The 25,077-nt window shown below is 45.1% G+C and overlaps 1 protein-coding gene across 1 annotated transcript in view; it reads right to left on the reverse strand.

The window, feature by feature from the left end:
* UFL1 (UFM1 specific ligase 1) overlaps positions 1-23,739 on the reverse strand; it is a 153,258-nt gene extending 129,519 nt beyond the window's left edge. The window contains exons 1-4 of the mRNA XM_077487222.1: positions 23,572-23,739; positions 9,131-9,276; positions 9,011-9,039; positions 728-825 (exon numbers count right to left, since the gene is read on the reverse strand). Coding sequence (XP_077343348.1) covers positions 728-825; positions 9,011-9,039; positions 9,131-9,276; positions 23,572-23,648 — 350 coding nt within the window. The 5' untranslated portion in view covers positions 23,649-23,739. The remainder of the gene's footprint in view (positions 1-727; positions 826-9,010; positions 9,040-9,130; positions 9,277-23,571) is intronic.
* Between the last annotated feature and the right edge of the window lie 1,338 nt (positions 23,740-25,077).

The following is a 25,077-nucleotide window of genomic DNA, read 5'->3' on the forward strand; positions in this document are numbered from 1 at the left end:
GGCTTTTCTACCGTTTGTTCATTATATATATATATATATATATATATATATATATATATATATATATATATATATATATACGATCTATGAGTTCAGTGATTAATTATGTATTTAGTGCGATTTTGTTTTTTGTTTTTTCTTTCATATTCATGCATATATATATATATATATATACAAAAATTTACCAGAGTGTACCAGAGTGCAGATGATTGCACCTGAAGCCAAGAACTGAGCCAAACCACTGTTACTTTATTAGTAATAATAATGATGATAATAATATTAATTAAAACCAAACATATGAGTGGCAATAAGCAGAATGACATTTTGTCTGAACAGATGAAGATAAAAGTTTTGGGGACAGGTAATGAGAACGGGTTTAAATGTGTAATGACATTTAAAAAATGTACGCCTAAAGTTTAACAATCTTTAAAAGATAATGGGAACAGTTTTAAATTTGTAATGACATTTAAAAAATCTATTACTAAAATGTAAGGCTTTTTCTGAAACCTGTACACTGTTCTGTGCTAGAGGTGAAGAAGATTTTGCACAGATGTTACAATGCCTTCATAACCTGTCACCATGACAATGATCATGCACAATCAGTCCAACCGATATCGAACAGTTTATTTTTCAAGAATAAAAATAACTGTCATACAAGTTAACGGTCAGATCAGACAAATGTTTTCGGTCTACAGGCCAGCCTGTGAGTTATTGTTTGTGTACTTACTCATCTACAAGCTGTCCAAGTACCAACTGTACATTTTTTTCTGACCTGACAAGGTCATTTGCTCTGCTTTCAATGTGAGTAAGATCAACATTTACCACCTGCCAAAAAAAATAAAAAAATAAATCCAAAGCCTTATTAATGTTGTGCAGTGCACACTAATATATGCATGTATACTTTGATAGATATAGAGATACCTCCTTTTTTTTTCTACCTTTATGAATAAAAAAATAAATAAAAAAATCTATGGTCCTATAATCCGTATATTGTAAGGACCTGACAGCGGGGGGGTTTAAACACACTCCCGGTGGTTGCAGCCACTAGGATTTTGTGCAAATCTGACAAGCAGGCAGCTGTCAGATGAAAGCAGTCTAGCACCTCTGACTGCGCCGGATTGCTTTCAACCCCCCCCCCACCTTCGCCATGTATCCCGGGTTCTGCTTGCCCATTTGCGGGCCCAGGATCAGCATAGAGGGAGCTGAGCGGACACTCTACTCCCCTTCTTGTAGGTGAAGCAGAAGTGTGTTCAACTTCCCTTGCGTTTTCCCCCGGATAGTATGGCCAGGAATAACTGTAATGCAATGCAATCTTTTCAGCTGTGAATGTCTCATTAAAGAAAAGCGGTCATCAAAAATCATCCCATGGGAGACTTTTTGTCCCCTATGTGATGAAAAAAAGGATAAAAGTAAAATAAAAAATGTAAATTGTAAAAAATAAAAGTCACACCCAAGCACATAAAATCCCCCCACCTCCACGCACGTACAAACACTAAGCATAAAAACTTAAATTGCGATACGTTACAATTCACTGTACACGCCAGCAATATATTTCTAGCACCAGACCTCCTCTGTAATGCTAAACTGATGGCTTTTAAAGTGCCACGTATAGGAAATATAGGGTACTAAAGTTTGTCGCCATTTCTTGGGCACGCGCAAATTTAACATGTTTGGTATCTATTTACATGCATAGTGCATCCAATAATTTATACTTTACCAATAAATTGGGTAATGTATTGCATCTGGGTGCCCTAAAATTAACTTACCAACTTAAATTTTGCATTTCCTAGGCCTTCGACGTAACATCTTGGAACATAAAAAAATTGGAACTACCACAATTTTTTTCTCTAGTCTACGGGGTCCGCTTTCAGAAAATATATAATGTGTTGGGGGTTTTATGTAATCTTCAGGCATAAAACCATTTTCTAAACGTGTGCACAAAAAAGTAAAAACAGCTCCGGCAGCAAGAGGGTTAAAAGGAACTCCATTTCCAAAAATGGGGTACTGTGATAATTATAGTATTCAGTATATTTTGTTCCTTATCACATTATTTAAATGTCCACCAATCTGCCCTGCAAAGGTTACATTTACCAGGGTTCCGCAGCTGGAGATCGGGTCGGATTGCCTGCAGGAAAGGTATGAAAGCTCATTTTATTTTTACAGGGCTATTTTCACATAGGTGGGGGAGAGGATGGGGTGTTAGGTTCTGCTTTAAGATTTGAAAATGAAAGAGAAACTGACTTTTTGCTATGCAAATCTGCTCCAGATTTCAACAGAAAATCAATAGTTCAATCAGAATCAACAGAAAAACAATAGTTGGAGGGAGAAGGGGGAAGAAGGAGTTAAAGAATATGTAAACCCAACATTTCATTTTCATGATATGGGTTTGCAGTACCGTGTACTTGTATGAAAAAGTCTCCTATTCGCTTTGTATTGCTTCCTTTATGTGAAATTCCTGGTGTTCCTGCCAGTCCCTCTGCTTTCCCATTAAAAACTGACCACACTAAGCAGGAGAGCATAGCATGGTTCTCTAGCTATGCTGGTAACTCAGTGTGCTCTCCTCCAATGGTCAGACTTGTCCTGACACACACACATACATATATACCTCTCCCCTGCACAGCCTTTCACTGGGAACCTCAGTGCATTGCTGCTTCTTCATTCCCAGCTTTTTATGCAGCTGAGAACAAAGGGAATGTAATCACTTGCTAAAAAAAAAGAAAAAAAAAAAAGAAGGGGGGGGGGGTAAGGTATATATATACACAAATCTTTCGCCTTTCATTTCTATTTTACGCTGAATGCTTTGTTTTACAAGGTGATCGTTTACAATCACTTTAATTAGGGCTGATTAGGGTAATCTAGGGGTTAATAAGGAGTTATATAGAGACACATTTTTAGTTAAATTTTTAAACTTGTCAGGGTGCTTAAACTAACACAATCTGCAGATTAAGACTTGGTTTACTCTAGTGAAAATTCTGATGCGACTTGAGTCGCACAGAATTGCATTACTAATCAATGAGATTCAAAACATTGCGATTTTTGAAAAGGTTCCTGCACTATTTTGGTGCGATTTACAGTGCAACAGAATATGCAAAATTACATCAAAGTTACACCACATGATCGCACTGTAAACCGCATCAAAGTTGCTTCTCAGTAGTGTGAACCAAACCTTAATCACTTCAGCCCCAGAGCATTTGGCTGGCCAAAGACCAGAGCACTTTTTGCAATTAGGCACTGCATCGTTTTAACTGACAATTGCAGTGTCGTGCGACGTGGCTCTTTTTTCCCCACAAATAGAGTTTTCTTTTGGTGGTATTTGATCGCCTCTGCGGTTTGTATTTTTTGTGCTATAAACAAAAAAAGAGTGACAATTCTGAAAAAAAGCATTCTTTTTTGCTATAATAAATATCCCCCCCAAAAAAATATAAAAAAATATTTTTTTTTCCTCAGTTTAGGCCAATACATATTCTTCTACATATTTTTGGTTAAAAAAAAAAAAATTGCAATAAGCGTTTATTGATTGGTTTGCGTAAAATTTACAAAATAGGGGATCGTTTTATGGCATTTTTATAAAAAAAATTTTTTTTTTTTTACTAGTAATGGCGGCAATCATCGATTTTTATTGTGACTGCGACATTATGGTGGACACATCGGACACTTTTGGCGCTATTGTGGGACCATTCACATTTACACAGCGATCAGTGCGATTAAAAATGTACTCATTACTGTGTAAATGTGACTGGCAGTGAAGGGGTTAGCCAGGAGGGGGCGCTGCAGAGTTTAAGTGTGTTCTAGGCAGTGATTCTAACTGTGTGTGTGTAGCTGTGTGTGACAACACTGATCACCACTCCCAATTACAGGGAGCTGTGGTCAGTGACAGTCACTAGGGCAGAACAGGGAAAATGCTTGTTTACATCAGCATTTCCCTATTCTTCCTCTCCGTGAGACGATTGCGGGTATCCCGCAGACATCGAGTCCGCGGGACCCGCATTCGAACTCACAGAGCGCGCGGCGGGCACGTGCACCTGCTATCCAAGCCTCGAGAGTACATTAACGTGATTTCGGGCAGCGGAGCCAACCTGCCGCAGTAAAACTGTGGCGGCTGGTCAGCAAGTGGTTAAGCTCATTCCTTTGATCTGCAGATGAATGAAACAGAGTAGATAGAGAAGTAACAATGTTAATTAGTATCTCTATATTTTCTATCTGAAGAAGCTTGCAAAAAGAGTAAGGCCCCTTTCACACGGGGCTGTCCGTTCCGACAGACTCCACTTGCTCAGCCGGTAGATGACATGTCTGTCTCTGCTCAATGTACAGGGACGGACCCATCAGAGCCCCGCTATCCTCTATGGGGGATCGGACAAAAATGGACTGCCTGTCCATTTTCATCTGATCGGCGGATGGAAAATAGGGTTTCCATCTGTCTGCATTTAGCGGATCGGAGCAGATCGGATGTCAGCGGACATGTCACCGGTGACATCCGTCGCTCCATAGAGGTGAATGGAGCGTCCGTTCAGGTCTGCCTGAAAAACTGACAGACGGACCTAAGCGGTCCTCGTGTGAAAAAGCCCTAAGAACCATTTGTTGCAGGAGAGACTTGTACATACATTGTATGACACTGACATACAGTTTAGAATTTTTTCTTTTTTTTATTAACCACTTCAATACCGGGGCACTTAAACACCTTCCTGCCCAGACCAATTTTGAGGTTTCAGCGCTGTCGCACTTTGAATGACAATTGCGCGGTCATGCTACACTGTACCCAAATGAATTTTTTATAATTTTTTTCCCACAAATAGAGCTTTCTTTTGGTGGTATTTGATCACCTCTACAGTTTTTATTTTTTGCTAAACAAATAAAAAAAGAACGAAAATTTTGTTTCAGTTTCAAAACTTTGTAAATAAGTATGTTTTCTCCTTCACTGATAAGGCGGCACTGATGGGCACCGATGAGGTGGCACCAATGAAGTGGCACTGATGAAGTGGCATTGATGGACACTGATAGGCGACACTGATAGGCGCCACTGATAGGCAACACGGATTGGCACTGATAGGTGGCACAAATTGGCATGGATAGACGGCATGGATGGGCATGGATAGGCGGCACAGATGGGCATGGATAGGCGGCACAGATAGGCATGGATAGGCGGCACAGATAGGCATGGATAGGCGGCACAGATAGGCATGGATAGGCGGCACAGATAGGTGGCACGGATGGGCACTGATAGGTGGCACGGATGGGCACTGATAGGCGGCATTGTATTGTATTAACTGTACTGATGGATGCGAATCAGTGATGCCCATTGTGGACACTGATTGGCATCCATTGTGGGCACTGACTGGAATCCCTGATGGTCTAGGGTGGCATACCTTGTGCTGGGCATCCCTGGTGGTCTGGTGGCGTCCCTGGTGGTCCAGTGTGGGCATCCTCGGGGGGGCTGCGCTGATAATCAACACAGACCCCCCCCGTCAGAGCAGCAGCCGATCGGCTCTCCTCTACTCGCATCTGACAGACACGAGTGAGGAAAAGCCGATCACCGGCTCTTCCTATTTACACTGTGATCAGCCGTGATTGGACACGGCTGATCGCGTGGCAAAGAGTCTCCGTCGGAGACTCTTTACCAAGATCGTAGTTGCTGGGTGTCAGACTGACACCCCGCAATAAAGATCGCCGCGATGTGTATCAAAATCCTGATCACGTCATATGACGTCCAGTCAGGATTTTTAAACCACTTTGCTAGAAAATTACATAGAACCCCCAAACATTATATATGTTTTTTTAACAAAGACCCTAGAGAATACAATGACGGTCACTGCAACTTTTTATCTCGCACGGTATTTGCGCAGCAATTTTTCGAACACGTTTTTTTCCGATAAAAAAAAAACAGTTTCATGCTTTAAAAAACAAAACAAAAAAACAGTAAAGTTAGCCCAATTTTTTTTGCATAATGTGAAAGATGAAGATACGCCGAGGAAATAGATACCCAATATGTCACGCTTCAAAATTGCATGCGCTTGTGGAATGGCGTCAAACTTTGGTATTTAAAAATCCCCATAGGCGACGCTTTAAATTTTTTTACTGGTTACATGTTTTGAGTTACAGAGGAGGTCTAGGGCTAGAATTATTGCTCTCGCTCTAACGTTTGCGGGGATACCTCACATGTGTGGTTTGAACACCGTTTTCATTTGTGGGAGGGACTTTCGCTTCTGCGTACGAGCTCACGGGGACAGGGCGCTTTAAAAAAAAAAATTTATTATTGTTAATTTTACTTTCTTTTTTTTTGTTTGACACTTAAAAAAAATAAAATAAATAAATAAAATTGATTAGTTTTATTCCTATTACAAGTAATGTAAACATCCCTTGTAATAGGAATATGGCATGATCGGACCTATTTACAGTGAGATATAGGGTCAATAAGACCCCATATCTCACCTCTAGGCTGAGAAGCCTAAAATCAAACAAAAAAAACGATCACGGCTTCCCAGCCAAGGTAGCGCCGTTATTTTGAATGCAGAGGCTGGGCGTGCCGTCATAACATCGCGCCCGGCCTCTGAACGATCATAGAGACTCAGGGGACCATCTGGTCAGCCAGAAATCTCTATGATACCATCCAGGGGCCGGCAGATCCTGTGACCGACTCACCGATGGAAGCAGTGAGTAGGTAGAAGCACCGGAGAAGCACCCCTCCCGCCACCCATAAGAACGATCAAGCGGTGGAACAGCCAATATGATCGTTCTTATGGTGCAGGGAATTGCCGGCTGAAAATCCCGATATCTGAATGATGTCTGTAGCCTCAAGCATCATTCGGATATAACACCATAAAGCCCACAATGTCATATGACATAGCTTGGGCGCCAAGTGACACACACACACACACACACACACACACACACACACAATAAGCAAAGGCCCTGGAGAATAAAATGGTGAGTGCTGCAACTTTTTATGTCACACGCAGGAGTTATTTAAATGCCATCTGTTTTGGAAAACATACACATTATTGAAATTTAGTGAACATAAACACAATATAATACCAATTGTTTTGATAAATTATAAAAGATGATGTTACATCGAGTAAATAGATACCAAACATGTCACGCTTTAAAATTGCGCATGCTTATGGAATGGTAACAAACGACAGTGCTTTAAATTATCCATAGGTTACCAGTTTAGATTTACAGAGGAGGTTTGGTGCTAGAATTATTTGCTTTTACTCTGACGCATGCGGTTATATGTGTGGTGCGATCACCGTTAACATATGTGTGCAGGACCAACATGTGCATTCTCCACTGCATGTGAGCACGGGGTGATGGGGGCGCTTTAAAAAAATTTTTTTTTTTTTTTATAAAAATATATATTTTTTTATCACTTTCATTGCTGTCAAAAGGAATGTAAATATCCCTTTTGACAGCAATAGCAATGACAGATATTCTTTATGGAGATATAACCCCCACCCTCCCATGCGGCCAGTTGACATGAGCCAGAACCAGAAGCAACAAAATAGTAGTCGCTTCTAGGTTCTGATGTCACACAGTGGGAGGAACAGCTTCAGTTCGGCATCATTACTGGGCTTGCCGAACGTTAAGGAGAGCCCGATAAAAGCGGCGGTGATGGGAGGGGGGCAGGACCCCCTTCCTCCACCTGTAAAAGTAGTCCAGTGGCTAACCAGCTTCTGTAATTTTACATGAAAGAGAAATCGCTGGCTAAAAATTTATACCAGGGTCATGGTTGTAGCCTCAACCATGATCCCCGTATACCACTTCCCTACTGCAACATATATATATATATATACTGTGGTCGGTAGGGAAGCAATTAAAGTGTATCCAGACTCAAAACCAAAAATGTATTATATTGCATTTTACTAGTCCTTGGTGCGGTGATTCTATTTGTTTTTGTTTTCTTTTTTTCAAGCTTCTTTTGTTTTATTTGTACCTGGTAATCCTGCAAATAACATTTATTTATTTTCCTGGGTGGCTACATCACTCCTCCACTTTATCTATGGAGGGAGTAATGATTGTACCATAAGCTGCTTGTAATGTAGGATAGCTAGGAAGGATGATATACTTCAGTGCAGGTCACATATATAGCGACAAAGGCGCTTCATTTATGGCTAGATTGGTATGCGTCGTAATTGTTGAAAACTTTTGTTTTAAAAACAAAAAAAAAAAAAAAAGAAGAAGAAGAAAGAAGGAAAGCAACAAATGCAGCCACCAAATTGTAAGCTGCAAATTGCAATCTATTACATTTGTGTTTGTGGGTCTGTAGATAGCTTTGCAAACATAAGTACACATTTAGAAAAATGGAAAATGCATTTGGGTGGCAAAAATATAAATGCAATCTATACACTGGGGGGAAACCTCTGGGGGAATCTAGGATGGAAAAGGACCTGGGGGTCCAAGTAGATGATAGGCTCAGCAATGGCACGCAATGCCAAGCTGCTGCTAACAAAGCAAACAATATTGTCATGCATTAAAAAGGGGATCAACTCCAGAGATAAAATGATAATTCTCCCACTCTACAAAGACTCTGGTCCGGCCGCATATGGAGTATGCTGTCCAGTTCTGGGCACCAGTCCTCAGGAAGGATGTACTGGAAATGGAGCGAGTACAGAGAAGGGCAACAAAACTAATAAAGGGTCTGGAGGGTATTAGTTATGAAGAAATATTGCGAGCACTGAACTTATTCTCTCTGAAGAGACGCTTGAGAGGGGATATGATTTCAATTTACAAATATACTGGTGACCTTCCACAGGCGGTGGTCTCAGTGGGGAGCATCGATAGTTTAAAAAAACTTTTGAGTATAAGCACCTGAACGACTGCAACATACAGGGATATACAATGTAATACTGACATATAATCACACACAGGTTGGACTTGATGGACTTGTGTCTTTTTTCAACCTCACCTACTATGTAAGTAAACAATGATGGAGGTTAAAGGAACTAAAAGGAATACAAACTTTACTGTCAATGATAAATTCACTGGTCATGCCCCTGCAAATAGCAAATTAACATACCTGTTGCAACTCAACTATGTTTACTCTCCCTGAAAAAAAAAAAAAAAAAAGAAAAGAAAAGCAAATGAAGAATGCAATTTACTGTTTCCAATCCAAATGAATTCTGTTTGATTCACTCACCACCTCTGACTTGAAGCTCATCCCTTATTTCTTTAGAAATTTGCGAAGGTGTGATATATTCTTTTCCATCAAGAGTATGAACTACATCCAACTGCTTCTCGGCTATGAGTTTAGACACAATCTCTATGCAGTTACGTTCTGATAATCTGCAGGGAAAAAAGGATACGTTTAAAAGAAAAGCAGGTACAACCCATTTCTTAGGTTAAAATCATGTCCTTAAAAAAAATCTAGTACAACTGCTGCTCAAAAAAAGGCAGCTACATGGACATATGGAATTGATCTGACATATGCAGTTCTCGCACCAAAGATTATATATAATCCCCCCCCCACAGATTTCCCCTATAATCCATTTCTAGAGGGTATAGGTGGTAAGGTATCCATTGGCGAGATCGCACTAGACTTCCTGAATTTGTAAACCTACCATGGCTGATTAAATCCAGCAACAGATCCCTGTTGCTGGAAAAGGTCTTCACTGAAGCTGAACTCCAGGAATTTAGTCACTTTTTAAAATGTGCCAAGTTAAGCAGTGGCATTGCTAGGCTGGTGCGGGCCGCACCTGGGTGACACCTGCCAGAGGGATGACACCCGTGGGTAGTGGCACTGCTAACACCACCCGCTGCACTGTGTCCCGCGCCACGGCTGTGTCCCTCAGCGGTGTGGGACGAAACCGCCTCCGCTTCCTCTCTGTTTACATCCACAGAGGAGGAGCCCGAGCTAGAGGGACACACACCGCTGTGTGTGTGTATGATTATCTGCTGTTCTGAGGTCTGTAAGGGGGGGGTGGCTGTACTGGTGGGGTGTCTGCACAGGGGGAGTATGCACAGAGGGGGGTCTGCACTGCTGGGGGGGGTCTGCCTGTACTGCTGGGGGGTGCCTGTACTGCTGGGGGGTGCCTGTACTGCTGGGGGGGGGGGGTGCCTGTACTGCTGGGGGGTGTCTGTACTGCTGGGGGGGGGGGGTGTCTGTACTGCTGGGGGGGGGGGGTGTCTGTACTGCTGGGGGGGGGGGTGTCTGTACTGCTGGGGGGGGGTGTCTGTACTGCTGGGGGGGGGTGTCTGTACTGCTGGGGGGGGGGGTGTCTGTACTGCTGGGGGGGGGGTGTCTGTACTGCTGGGGGGGGGGGTGTCTGTACTGCTGGGGGGGGGGGTGTCTGTACTGCTGGGGGGGGGGGTGTCTGTACTGCTGGGGGGGGGGGTGTCTGTACTGCTGGGGGGGGTGTCTGTACTGCTGGGGGGGGTGTCTGTACTGCTGGGGGGGGTGTCTGTACTGCTGAGGTGTCTGTACTGCTGAGGGGGGTTGTCTGCACGGAGGGGGGTGTCTGCAAGGAGGGGGGGGTCTACACTGGGGGTCTGCACTGATGGGGTTCAACACAGGGGGGGTGTCTGTACTGTTGGGGGGGTCTGCACTGAGGGGGGGTGTCTAATGCTGGGGGGGTCTGTAGTGAGGTGGGGGTGTCTGTACTGAAGTGGGGGTCTGCACCGAGGTGGGGGTGTCTGTACTGATGGAGGGGTCTGCACTGAAGGGGTCTGCACTGAAGGGGTGTCTGTACTGAGGGGGGAGGTTTATACTGAAGGAGGGGGGTCTATATTGATGGAGGGTGGTCTGTATTGAGGGAGGGGGATCGATACTGCGAGAGGAGGGTCTGCAGTTAGTGGAGGGGGGTCTGTACTGAGGAGGGGGTGCACCAACCCTAGTGACGCCACTGAGGTTAAGACCAATGAAACATATGCCACCTTGTGGACTTCAATTATTTTTTTTTTTTTTAGAAATTACATCTTTACTGAGCACCTGGAGTACAGCTGCTGGTATACTTTTGCCACTCTGGCGTTAGGCCTTCTGGTCTCAGATCCTGCAGCTGCAGCATGGTATGCAGTCGCTCTGCCCACCCCTCCTCTCCCCGCTTACCCAATCCCTGAGCACTTTCTATTATGTGAACCTATTCACAAAATAAAAGCCTTCTGTGAATGGACAGCAGAGGGGAGAGGCGAGCAGAGTGGATGCTGTGTGAGAAAGCAGCATTACCCCTATCAGAGTTCCAGGAATATAGCAATAGCTGTACTCCCGACACTCAGTAGAACTGTCAATTGTAAATAAAAGGAGGTGTATCCACAGGCAAATTCTCTGATTTAAGCTTTAGGCTGGGTTCTCACACATGACCAGTGCAAATTTTATGTCCGTTTTCACAGAGAATAAAAAAAAAAAAAAGTTTGTTCAGTGGTTCAGGTGCATTTGTGATGCGAATCTGCAAGGCTCAGGAGCGTATTTTTGTTACAGATGCGATTTCAGTGGTGGCCGATACATAGCAGATAAAGGGTGTCAACTCCTATAGTAGGGGAGTAATCCGTGCTGAAATCCTGAACTGAATCCTGAACACATGTGCGATTCATAAGTGTTCCCATAAAACTCAATAAGCCTGGAATTTGCACCTTAACCCACACCGCAGTGCTCAGAAAATGAACAGGACTCTTTAAATTTGCACTGCAGCTGCACCACATATACAGTATCTCACATAGGTGAGTGCACCCCTCACATTTTTGTAAATATATTATATCTTTTCATGTGACAACACTGAATGAATGAAACTTTGCTACAATGTAAAGTAGTGAGTGTTCAGCTTGTCTAACAGTGTAAATTTGCTGTCCCCTCAAGATAACTCAACACACAGCCATTAATGTCTAAACCGTTGGCAACAAAAGTGAGTACACCCCTAAGTGAAATTTTCCAAATTGGGCCCATTAGCCATTTTCCCTCCCCGGTGTCATGTGACTTGTTAGTGTTACAAGGTCTCAGGTGTGAATGGGGAGCAGGTGTGTTAAATTTGCCGTTATCGCTCTCACTCTCTCATACTGGTCACTGGAAGTTCAACATGGCACCTCATGGAAAGAACTCTGAGGATCTGAAAAAAATAATTGTTGCTCTACAAGATGGCCTAGGCTATAATAAGATTGCCAAGACCCAGAAACTGAGCTACAGCATGGTGGCCAAGAACATACAGCGGTTTACCAGGACAGGTTCCACTCAGAACAGGCCTCGCCATGGTCAACCAAAGAAGTTGAGTGCACATGCTCAGCATCATATCCAGAGATTGTCTTTGGGATATAGAGGTATGAGTGCTGCCAGCATTACTGCAAAAGTTGAAGGGTCAGCCTGTCAGTGCTCAGACCATACGCCGCACACTGCATCAAATTGGTCTGCATGGCTGTCATCCCAGAAGGAAGCCTCTTCTAAAAATGATGCACAAGAAAGCCTGCAATCAGTTTGCTGAAGACGAGCAGAATAAGGACATGGATTACTGGAATCATGTCCTGTGGTCTAATGAAACCAAGATAATCGTATTTGGTTCAGATGGTGTCAAGCATGTGTGGCAACCAGGTGAGGAGTACAAAGACAAATGTGTCTTGCCTGCAGTCAAGCATGGTGGTGGAAGGGTCATGGTCTGGGGCTGCATGAGTGCTGCCAGCACTGGAGAGCTACAGCTCATTGAGGGAACCATGAATGCCAACATGTACTTTGACATACTGAAGCAGAGCATGACTCCCCTCCATTCGGAGACTGGAAAACAGGGCAGTATTCCAACATAACAACCAAACAGACCTCCAAGGCGACCACTGCCTTGCTAAAGAAGCTGAGGGTAAAGGCGTGCAGGACCAGTTGTGGCCACTAATCCTAAATTGTATTTTATGATGTCAGAGGGGTGATGATACAACTGAAGGACAGTGGTTTCAGAGATCCATTATGGGAATCGGGGGAAGGACCCTGGATAATGCTAAGAGTTCCTCCCTATTTGATGTCCCGTAGACAAAACAAGCATTATTCCCTGCCCATGTTTGGGGCAGACAAATTTTATGTTGAGGCTAGACTGATTTTAAAGTGTTACTAAACCCACAACAGTAAAAATCAGTCTGTATATGCAGTAAAGCATGCTCGTTATACTCACTGTGGAACCTAAGGGGTTAATCCTCTGCAATGTGTATAAAGGCTGTGTGATCCTCCTCTTCTTCCACTGTCCCCTAATTATTTCCTGATAATAGGGAGCTCAGGGACAAGCTGCACATGCTCAGTTTGGTGTGTATTGCTAGAGAGTTTTTCTTTTTTTCTAGGGAGAGTGCATGTGATCAGCACAGGGCCAATCAGCACTGTCCAGAGAATGAAAACTTCTCCTATAAGCTTTACTATGAACTGATACAAGGCAAAAAGGTATTTAGCAGTTTATATTTACTAAAATAATTGCATTTCCATGTTCTGTGTATTGTGGGAGACCAGATATAGTAAATGCAGGTTCTGGGTCTAGTAAGAATTTAAGCTCATCTACAGGGGCTAATTATTACACAAATATTTGCCATTAAAACTATAGAGTGGGAGAATCTTGTGCTAAATGAAGCATCTAAGGAGGAAGAGCTCTATGTTAATGCCCCCAACTCAGACTCTGATCGGAGGTGGCTGAAAGCCCAGGCGCTTTATCAGCAGGTTTCTACTACTGCAGCTGAAAATACAAGATTTTTTTATGCAGCAACGTTACTTTAATGAAGGGGAAAACGCAGGACACGTTAGCAGTGATAGCTAGGGCCCAACAGGGGGTACCCCACCTAGAAGCCATCCAAAACCTAGATGAGGGGATGGTCACTGATCAGGAGCAGATATTCTTGCACTTTTCCAAGATTTATACACTTCCAAGTGCAATGTGCTCAATGCCCCAATTAATCTAGAGGAGCCCTTCTTGGCGGTAGCGCAGATGGGCAATAGTAAATCACTGGGACCCGACGGGTTGCCAACTGACACGTATAAAATGTATGGAAATGCTTTTTTTGCCTGCCTTTTTAAAGACCCTGATATAGGCCTATCTAGTTGCTCAACTCGGATGTTAAACTATTGGCATGGGTATTGGCTACTAGACTCACGGGCGCTATTGCAGACCAGTCTGGCTTTATCCCTACCTGTTTTACTGCGTTGAATATCCATAGGCTTTTCTTAAATATTCAAATCTGTGGATAATGCGAGAAATAAAGCAATTTTCTTCCTCAACGCTGACAGCTTCTGACAGCGTCAAGTGGACTTATCTGTGGGAGGTGCTCCATAGATTTGGCCTGGGAGAGCTATTCATTTCCTGGATACAACTTTTCTATGCTGAACGTACGGCAAGAATTAGGGTTAATGATACCTTGTCAGAGTCCTTTCCTTTGTTTCGAGGTACACGGCAGGAGTGTCCACTGTCCCCCCTGCTGTTTCCCCTTGCATTGGAACCCCTGGCTGCTGTGGTTCACGCTTCTCCGACTATTGTGGGCTTTCAAGGGGGACAGAGGGAAGACAAAATTTCGCTCTACGCAGATGACACTCTATTGTAGCTGGGGGACACTGCGGTTTCTTTGCAATTTCTTAAGGCTTGAGGTGGACTGGCTGTCCCACATCCACAAACGTATTATTTTGCGGCACCACTGCAAAATTTTGCAGGATGGGATCTGGCTACGGTAGCAGACTCTTCCAGAGACTTACTAATTAGACCCAACACAGGCTATTCGGCTTTGTCCCATATGGAAATGGGTTTTCCTACGGAACCATCTGATTGTCCCACAGTTCAGCTACTGATGAAACTATGGGGAAGTGTCAGGTACAGCTTGGATTAACAGGGTTAAAAATGCCTATTTGGCATAATCAATTCTATAAGGACCTAGCTAAGATTGATAAACACCTGGTATGAGAGAAGGTGGGGATCAGCTACATCTCTCAAGTATTAAATAACTCTGTTATGAATACAACCAGATAGTACTGTAATTTCTGCTGCTGAAAGGCCATTACTATCAATATATCCAGTTGTACCATGCTGTCAGATGTCAAGACAGGTACACTACTCTAAAATTAGAGGACTCCTCATTCTTGGAGTCAAAAGGCCTGTCACAACAGGACAGGCAAAACAAGCAATTGCTTGGGGCCCGGAGCTGGCCCGGGGCCCCAGCCGTCGCTTCCTATAAGCTGCAGGCAGCCTATAGCGTGGCCGAGCTTCTCTTCCCTCCTCCTGCAGTCTTCGCGGTACAGGAGATTCAGTTTCCTGTTCCTGGCTGGACTGACAGGAAGTGCACACACTTAGTGCTCACTTCCTTTCAGTCCAGCCCGGAACAGAAAACGGAATCTCCTGCCACGCGGTATGCGGCAGGGAAGGGGCTTAAAAGGGACACCGGGGGGGAGCAGTCATCAAGACCCATTTAGTAATAAAAATATGGTAGCTTGCTGACCATAATAAAAACAATTGCCATAGCTTTCTTTACCATCCCATTTCCATCTTATTGCTTCTTTTTTGAATCAGGTAATATTTATTAAAGCTTTTTTGCAAAAATTTACAAAGCAGAGAAAAGACTATATAGTACACTCTTTTCTCTGCTTTGTAAATTTTTGCAAAAAAGCTTTAATAAATATTACCTGATTCAAAAAAGAAGCAATAAGATGGAAATGGGATGGTAAAGAAAGAAAATGGAAAGAAAGCTATGGTAATTGTTTCTATGGTAAAGCTATAAAATCTTTCTTTTTTGTTCTTCTCATTAGATATACTATGTGCATGCATGCGGGGGGGGGGGCCTCCATGTCCATTTTGCTTGGGGCCCCCAAATTCCTTCAAATGGCCCTGAGAGTCAATATACACTTATAGCTAAAAGAAGGCTATTATCTCTTGGATTTATGCACATCTCTTATCCCATATACAAGCCCCTGATCTTCTGCCCTGCTGAGAAAAATGGGAGAGGGATGTTGGCCCTATAGATTGTGAACAATGGGGTCAGATTATTCCAAGTAGGAACTTTGGTGTCGGTATCTGCGGAACAAAAACTTTTTATCTTGCATTGGGTGTACCACACACTAGTACAGTTGCACAAATGGGGCAGGAGAGAATCTCCCATATGCCCTAAATGTCAAGCCCAACCTGGTGATCTTATTCACATGCTCTGGAGATGTCCGAAGCTTGTGAGATATTGGAATCAATTTATTATAACAATAAATAGGATATATCAGGTTCAATTGACTATGGATCCGCTGACATGTTTGTTGGGTAGCCTCAATGAGGAACAGTACCTCCCTCTGGTATACAGTATCCAGTATAAGTTCACAAAGAGGAAGAGTTAGGTCAAGTTTGATTTTTGACAGTCAAGATTTCCATATAATTTCATCTGCTTATATACAGTATCTGGATCTACTGATAATTTTGACATGTAAAGGATAATTAAAATGCAAAAGAATTCCACCAATCACACTGATTAGCGCTGCAGCTGATTGGCTGCAGCAGTGATCAAACAGAAACGTATTAACAGTCATTAGATTGGGAATGGAGTAAGCTGGATCTAAACTCTGCCAGTCCCCGCTGAACTGGCTGAATTTCGATACATCTATGGCCAGCTTAAAGCCTAGTACACACGGTCTGAATATCGGCCAGTTCAAAAGAGACTGGCCAACATTTGGCCCATGAATTTGGCAGCCTGTCCGGCTTGTCGAAGGCATGCCCAAAAAACATATGCCGGCCAGCATCCAATCAGTGCTCTCAGCCAATGGCTGTGTGCTGACTGTGTTCTGGCAGCAACACAACAGCTCAGCGGGGAGATCATTGTACTAACATCGAATATTGTTAGTACAGCGAGCTCCTCTCAAGCTCCTCCATTTTTTCGTTCAGCTCACTAAGTGCTCTCACACTGGGGCTGTGCGCTTGCGGGACAGGAACAAAGTCGTGCAAGCAGCATCTTTGGGGCAGTGTAGGAGCGCTGTATACAGCACCACCCCTGCCCATTAAAATCAATGGGCAGCGCTTTGGAAGTGTCGCAACACAGGTGCTTTTAACCCCTTGTTAACCCCTCCTTGGAGGTTAAAAGCACCCCACTAGTGGCCGAAAAGCGCATTTTAAACTGCGATAAAGCGCCACTAAAAGTAGCGATGCTTTGCCTATGATTGGCTGTTGGCTTTGACATCTTCCCGGCAAGATAGCTCAGGTGGGTTCAGACTTGTGTCAAAACATGGCTAAGCTCATCCCTGTGAATCATTGCACTTGTAGTCCATTGACACTCCCTCCAGCTCAATAACTGAAAGCCTGTACCTTCATATGGACACAGAGCTGGGGGAAGTCTGCAGGGGCCTGGCATTGCACCTGTAATCCCTTTACCATGGCTGGAATGTGTTGCGGGCTCATTTGTAAAATAATAATAATAGGAATTAGAAATGCATTTTCTTCCTGCCAATGTACACTCACAGGCCACTTTATTAGGTACACCTTGCTAGTACCAGGTTAGACCCCCTTTTACCTTCAGAACTACCTTAATTCTTCATGGCAAATATTCAACAAGGGGTTTGGTCCATATTGACCAGTAGTGAGATGATCTGAGCTTTATGACACAGAAGATGGGTACTCTGTAGTCATAAAGGGATGGACATGGTCAGCAACATTACTCAGGTGGGTTGCGGTGTTTAACCACTTGCCGACCGCCGCACGACGATATACGTCGGCAGAATGGCACGGGCAGGCATATATGGGCGTATATATAAGTCCCTGCCTTCCCGCGGGTGGGGGGCCCGATCGGGCCCCCCCCGGTGCCTGCGGCGGTCGGCATTCGTTCGGGAGCAATCCGGGATGAGGTGGCAGCCATTCATTCATGGCCACCCCCTCGCGATCGCTCCCGACGAATAGAAATGCTCCACGACATCACTTCCTCTCCTCACAGGAGAGGAAGTGATGTAATCTCTCCTCCGTGTCGGTATTTTTCGTTCCGGCACCGAGGAGAGAGGATCGGTGAGTTGCACCAACACACCACACGTACAGTAGAACATGCCAGGCACACTCACACCCCCCCTTTACCCCCCGATCACCCCCAATTACCCCTGCCCCCCCCCAGTCACAGTGACACCAATTGCATTTTTTTTTTTTTTTTTTGCATTGGTGTCATTTGTGACTGTAATAACTGTTAGGGCAGTTAGGGTTAGCCCCCTTTAGTTCTAATGTGCCCCCCTAACCCCCCCCAATAAAGGTTTAACCCCGTGATCACCCCCCCTCGCCAGTGTCACTAAGGCTGGGTTCACATTGCAGCGGTTTATGAGAACGAATGTGATTCGCACCGCACTGCAGTGCAAATCCCATCCGATCTCTGTGCGATTCGAGTTCAGCCATTCGCCGCACCCGCCGCAAATTCGCACGGGACCCTTTTTTTGGTCCGCAGCAGAATCGGATCGCATGGGTGTTCACACCATGCGATCCGAGTTTGCAGATCGCACTGCGATATGCGAACTGATCTGGGGGTGTCATTAACATTTCACTGACACTCCCAGCAGTTCGCATAGGGCAGTGTGAACTGCCGCCGGGAGGCATGCGATGCGGAAACCCGCCGCGGATTCGTGGCGTTCCCGCATCGCTCCAGTGTGAACCCAGCCTAATAAGCGATCGTTTTTCTGATCGCTGTATTAGTGTCACAGGTGACGCTAGTTAGGCAGGTAGGTATTTAGGTTCGCCGCAGATTTTTATAGCGCCAGGGACCCCCATATACTACCGCATAAAGCCCCCTGATTGCCCCCTAGTTAACCCTTTCACCAGTGATCACCATATAACTGTTACAGGTGACGCTGGTTGGTTAGTTATTTTTTTATAGTTTCAGGGCACCCGCCATTTATTACCTAATAATAAAGGTTTAACCCCCTGATCACCCGGCGGGTGTCATTTGTGACTGTAATAACTGTTAGGGCAGTTAGGGTTAGCCCCCTTTAGTTCTAAGGTACCCCCCTAACCCCCCCAATAAAGGTTTAACCCCGTGATCACCCCCCGTCGCCAGTGTCACTAAGGCTGGGTTCACATTGCAGCGGTTTATGAGAACGGATGTGATTCGCACCGCACTGCAGTGCAAATCACATCCGATCTCTGTGCGATTCGAGTTCAGCCATATAGATAGTATGGCTGAATTCGCATCGCACCCGCCGCAAACTCGCACGGGACCCTTTTTTTGGTCCGCAGCAGAATCGGATCGCATGGGTGTTCACACCATGCGATCCGAGTTTGCAGATCGCACTGCGATATGCGAACTGATCTGGGGGTGTCATTAACATTTCACTGACACTCCCAGCAGTTCGCATAGGGCAGCGTGAACTGCCGCCGGGAGGCATGCGATGCGGGAACCCGCCGCGGATTCGTGGCGTTCCCGCATCGCTCCAGTGTGAACCCAGCCTAATAAGCGATAATTTTTCTGATCGCTGTATTAGTGTCACAGGTGACGCTAGTTAGGCAGGTAGGTATTTAGGTTCGCCGCAACTTTTTATAGCGCCAGGGACCCCCATATACTACCGCATAAAGCCCCCTGATTGCCCCCTAGTTAACCCTTTCACCAGTGATCACCATATAACTGTTACAGGTGACGCTGGTTGGTTAGTTATTTTTTTATAGTTTCAGGGCACCCGCCATTTATTACCTAGTCTCACTAGTGTACCCCTAAATTTAGGGGTGTCTACTTTCCAAAATGGGGTCATTTGGGGGGGGGGTTTGTGCCATCTTGGCATTTTATGGCCTTCAAAACTGTAACGCCCTTAGAAAGCCTGAAGGCGGTGCTTGGTTTTCGGGGCCCCGTGCGCGGCTAGGCTCCCAAAAAGTCCCACATATGTGGTATCCCCGTACTCAGGAGAAGCAGCAGAATTTATTTTGGGGTGTCATTTCACATATGCCCATGGCATGCGTGAGCAATATATAATTTAGTGACAACTTTGTGAAAAAAAAAAAAAAAAAAAGTTTGTAATTTTCCCGCAACTTGTGGCAAAATATAAAATATTCCATGGACTCAACATGCCTCTCAGCAAATAGCTTGGGGTGTCTACTTTCTAAAATGGGGTCATTTGTGGGGGTTTTGTGCCATCTTGGCATTTTATGGCCTTCAAAACTGTAATAGGTAGTGAGAAGTGAAATCAAAAATTTACGCCCTTAGAAAGCCTGAAGGCGGTTCTTGGCTTTCGGGGCCCCGTACGCGGCTAGGCTCCCAAAAAGTCCCACATATGTGGTATCCCCGTACTCAGGAGAAGCAGCAGAATTTATTTTGGGGTGTCATTTTACATATGCCCATAGCATGTGTGAGCAATATATCATTTAGTGACAACTTTGTGTAAAAAAAAAATAAAAAAAATTTTTTGTCATTATTCAATCGCTTGAGGCAAAAAAATAAAATATTCAATGGGCTCAACATGCCTCTTATCAATTTCCTTAGGGGGTCTACTTTCCAAAATGGAGTCATTTGGGGGGGTTTTGTACTGCCCTGCCATTTTAGCACCTCAAGAAATGAGATAGGCAGTCGTAAACTAAAAGCTGCGTAAATTCCAGAAAACGTACCTTAGTTTGTAGATGTGACAACTTTTGCGCAAACCAATAAATATACAATTATTGACTTTTTTTTTTACCAAAGACATGTGGCTGAATACATTTTGGCCTAAATGTATGACTAAAATTGAGTTTATTGGATTTTTCTAATAACAAAAAGTAGAAAATATCATTTTTTTTCAAAATTTGCGGTCTTTTTACGTTTATATCGCAAAAAATAAAAATCGCAGAGTCAGTCAAATACCTTTAAAAGAAAGCTCTATTTGTGGGAAGAAAAGGACGCAAATTTTGTTTGGGTACAACATTGCATGACCGCGCAATTACCAGTTAAAGCAGCGCAGTGCCAAAGTGTAAAAAGGCCTCTGGTCATTGACCAGCAAAATGGTCCGGTCTGAAAGTGGTTAAACGATGCTCAATTGGTACTAAGGGGCCCAAAGTGTGCCAAAAAGATATCCCCATACCATTACACCCCAATTCTGAACCTTTGATACAAGGCAGGATGGATCCATGCTTTCACCGTGTTTACGCCAAATTCGGACATACCATGTGAATGTCGCATCCAAAATCAAGACTCATCAGACCAGGCAACGTTTTTCCAGTCTCCTATTGTCCAATTTTGGTGAAGCTGTGCAAATTAAAGCCTCAGTTTCCTCTTCTTAGCCGATAGGAGTGGCCCCCAGTGTGGTCTTCTGCTACTGTAGCCCATCTGCTTCAAGGTTTAATGTGTTGTGCATTCAGAGATGGTATTCTGCATACCTTGTTTGTAATGAGTTTTTATTTAAGTTCCTGTTGCCTATCATCTCAAACCAGTCTGCCCAATCTCCTCTGACATCAACAAGGCATTTTCCTCCACACAACTGCCACTCAATTGATATTTTTTTTATCTTTTCAGATAATTCTCTGTAAACCCTAGAGATGGTTTGTGTGAAAATCCCAGTAGGCAGTGTGATCCCTTTTGAGGTGGCTGCAGGGACCCTCACCTACCCTCTTTTCCCCCGCTGACTGAAAAATGCTGTTATGACTCTCCTGCACAGTTATAACTCAATGTAAGACCCCTTTCACACCAGGGCGTTTTGCAGGCGCTATAGCGTTAGAAACAGGGCCTGCAATCCGCCCTAAAAAAGCTGCACCATTGTCTGTAGTGTGAAAGCCCTCAGGCTTTCACACTACAGCGGTGCGCTGCCAGCAGCTTCTTTGGAGCGGTGTGTTTACCGCTCCTCCACCGCTGCCCCATTGAGATCAATGGGGCAGCGCTGTAATACCCTTTTAACCCTTTCGCTTTTAACCCTTTCTCGGCCGCTAGTGGGGGTTAAAGCGCCCCGCTAGCGGCCGAAATGCGCCGCAAATCCGGCGGTAAAACGCTGCTAAAAATAGCGGCGTTTTACCGCCCACGCTATGGGCGGTGTGGTGTGAAAGGGGTCTTATGGTCTTCCCGACAATGTTTTACTATACCAGGGCTGAGATCAATTACCGTGAGATGCACTTATTTAACCGTACACTACCTAATGTGTTTCCAGAGTATGGTTCTGCTCTTCTGATGCTTGGCCAAGACATAATTTTATTCTCTGAAAGATATATTTTTGATTGTAACTTGTATTTTTGCACTCATGTGACCCACTTTCACCAGAGAGCGGACTGAAGTCCGCTCTCTGCTGACGTCACAGAAATCAATCCAGGCACCGTGTCATCCTGACAATGGGAGTCTGGATCTGCTAGGTGCCTGGATTGATACCCATCTCAGCCTCTCAGTGAGCCACTGAGAGCCTGAGACGGACGCTCCCCACCCCTCCACAGCTCAGCGCTCTAATGAGGGAGAAGGAAGCAAAATGGAGAGATGATTGAAAGTCAGCATCCCTCTCCTCTGGGAGCTGTGAGAACAGAGCCATCGGCGATGTTCGATCACTCAATTCTCAGTGCAGAGGTACTGGGGGACCGATGATGCATCCACCTAGGTTAGTATGATGGAGGAGAAAACCCCAAACCCATACTTCTCTTTTAAATCCCCTTTCTTCCCTATTCTGATGCTCGTTTTGAACTTCAGCAAGTTGTCTTCACGTCTGGATGCCTAAATGCATTGAGCTGCTGCCATATGTTTGGCTGATTAGTGTTACCAAGCAATTGAACAGGTGTACCTAATAAAATGGTGGGTGGTTGTACTTGCATGTATTATTTGGCCTTGTTTACACAAGGCATACAACACCATACACCTGTACAGGGCTGTGTTTACCTGCACAGGGGTGCTCAGGTGTTCCATACATCTCTGTGTAGGAAGCAGGGATGAGCTCCGGCATGTTCGCACAGCCCACGTGCAGAGCCCGCCAGGAAGTTGGCGCTGCGCTAATCACAGGCGGAGAGACATGTCCCGATGCGTGGCTGCAGAGATCGGGAAATGTCTCTCTGCCTGTCATTAGCGCAGCACCGACTTCCTGGCGGGCTCTGCACGTGTGCTGTGCAAACACGCCGGAGCTCATACCTAGTAGGAAGTCCCTTTGCCTTTTTATGGGACATAACCGCTGTATCCAACCAGTGTGGGTGCCCACATACTTGTGAGCAGCTGGCAACACGCACCCACATAGCAACGTCCTGCACAGGGATTTACAGAACACCTTGTGTGGGAAGACACGAACCTCCACGGGCATACGGTATTGTATGCTCCAGTGTGAACAAAGCTTTTTTTTTTTTTGTTGCGAATGGTGAACTTAGACTTCCTACTTTTTGGAATGGGCACAAAAAGCACACAGGCAGTAATGTGTTACCGTGCCCTGCATTGGGGCCCCATTCAAGGCGAACGCCTCCACAATGCCCTGACGCATGCAATGTATGTTGTGGTAACGCATGCAATCACAAAAGTGCGTTTCACCCCTCATAGTTGCATTTCAGACATTGTCATCACATACTATGGGCAGAAATGCCAGTCACACTGCAGTAGATATAACACTACAATGAGAAGTCCTGAGGTGGGTGCAGTGAGCAGCACGGCATGCTGGGAGATGTAACAAGGCATGCTGGGAGATGTAGTTGTAGAAGCCTAGGCCGGTGTTTCGTCACATTCGGCTGTGTGGTGCAGGGAATATACAGGCCGTACATATAATATGACAGTGTATTGCTATGGCGGCTGCACAGCCCGGGTTACCTCTGCACGCTGTCGCTGAGCTGAGCTCTCTGGAAGTCAGCGGCCAGGCGCCGTATTTCTTCCCAGTCTGCAGACATGTCTGTGTTGTGAAAGATGTGAGCGTCCTCCGTACAGACACGTCACCTCACCGGCTACGGAGACCGGGCCAGACCAACCTTCCTGGGAGGAGCTCGGGGCACCGTGACACCATGTGTGATAGCACCATGTGTGACACCAATAGAGGAGCTCAGGCGCTGCACACTGTCATTGTGCACAGCAGTCTATATACATTGTTATTTACATGGGCTCCAAAGGGAATGCCCTGCTAGTTACCAGGGCCTCTGTCACAAGGTTTCCTCTCTCTACCTGTTTTGGTGACAACCCCATTACTTTTTACTTTTCAGTAGTAAAAAAATAAATAGCAATAATAATTAGTAATACGTGCAGCCCATATAGCACAAAGCTAGGTTTGCATCTATACATGTGCAGTTGTTGCAACTTTGTGGTGTGTATTTCAGTGTAAACGGGGCCTTAGGCCTTTTTCACAAGTAGCGCCGGGCTCCTGAAGAGCACGCGCTATGTTTTTCAAAGATAAAACTTTACCCAAACTACAGTTTGGTTTGGGTCCATTTGTCTAAAATGGACTTCTGTGTCAGTCTGACTGGGCTGCGAGATGTTCTGCCTGGCCACAGGGGGCACTGTCTCTTGTGGCAGGCGTGGAACTATGGTCTGGTCAGGCGCTCAAGTTACTATTTCTTTGAGCCAGGTCAGTGGGAGTGGCCCTCTGTGCCCTCTGGGAGAGGGTATTTAAGATATGGACGTCACATGGTTCGGGTTTCCGGTCCAGTATTATGTACTGACTACTTAGTCCTGGTCCTACTGACCAGCCCCCAGGAAGGCTATGGCCTGGGGTGTGGATCCACCCGACTTTAAAGTCTCAGGGCTGGCTAGCTTGAGGCAGGGAAACTAAGGGAGGATTCTGAGGTGGTTTGGTGCCGTCTCCGGTTCGGAGAGACCCATTTTACTTCAAGCATTCCAGGGGTGTCACGGACTTGGAGGGAGGCCGAGATGCTGAGAGGGCTCCCCTTGCGGCCGAGAGCAGCACAACCCTGAAGATGGCACAGGGATGCAGTGCCCACAGAAGCACGGGTTGCCTGGTAGTAGCAGCTGGTGTCAGAAACTGAGTAAAGCAAGTCTCTGGAGGCAACCGTGCTTAAGATGTCCACGGGAAGGACAAACGGCATTCCAGTAGGGTCAAACATGGTAAATGAGTCCATAGATCGGAGCCACAAGTCCAGAACAGGAGACCGGAGTATTCGGAGTCCATAAGCCAAGCCGGGATCAGATGCAGGAAGCAGTCAAAGAGAAGTCGGGTGCAAGCCAGTAATAAGAGCCAGGAGATCAACAGGGGCGGGTCAAACAAGCCGGGTAGGTACACAGGAGATCAGGTAGCAGAAATCACGGACACAGGTATATAGGAGAAGCTGACGATAATCCAGCAATGCAGCACTGTCAGAGGAGTGTTTA

The sequence above is a fragment of the Lithobates pipiens genome, unplaced genomic scaffold (assembly GCF_037356315.1).
Source record: "Lithobates pipiens isolate NorthernLeopardFrog02 unplaced genomic scaffold, aLitPip1_a1.2 Scaffold_18, whole genome shotgun sequence".
NCBI lineage: Eukaryota > Metazoa > Chordata > Amphibia > Anura > Ranidae > Lithobates > Lithobates pipiens.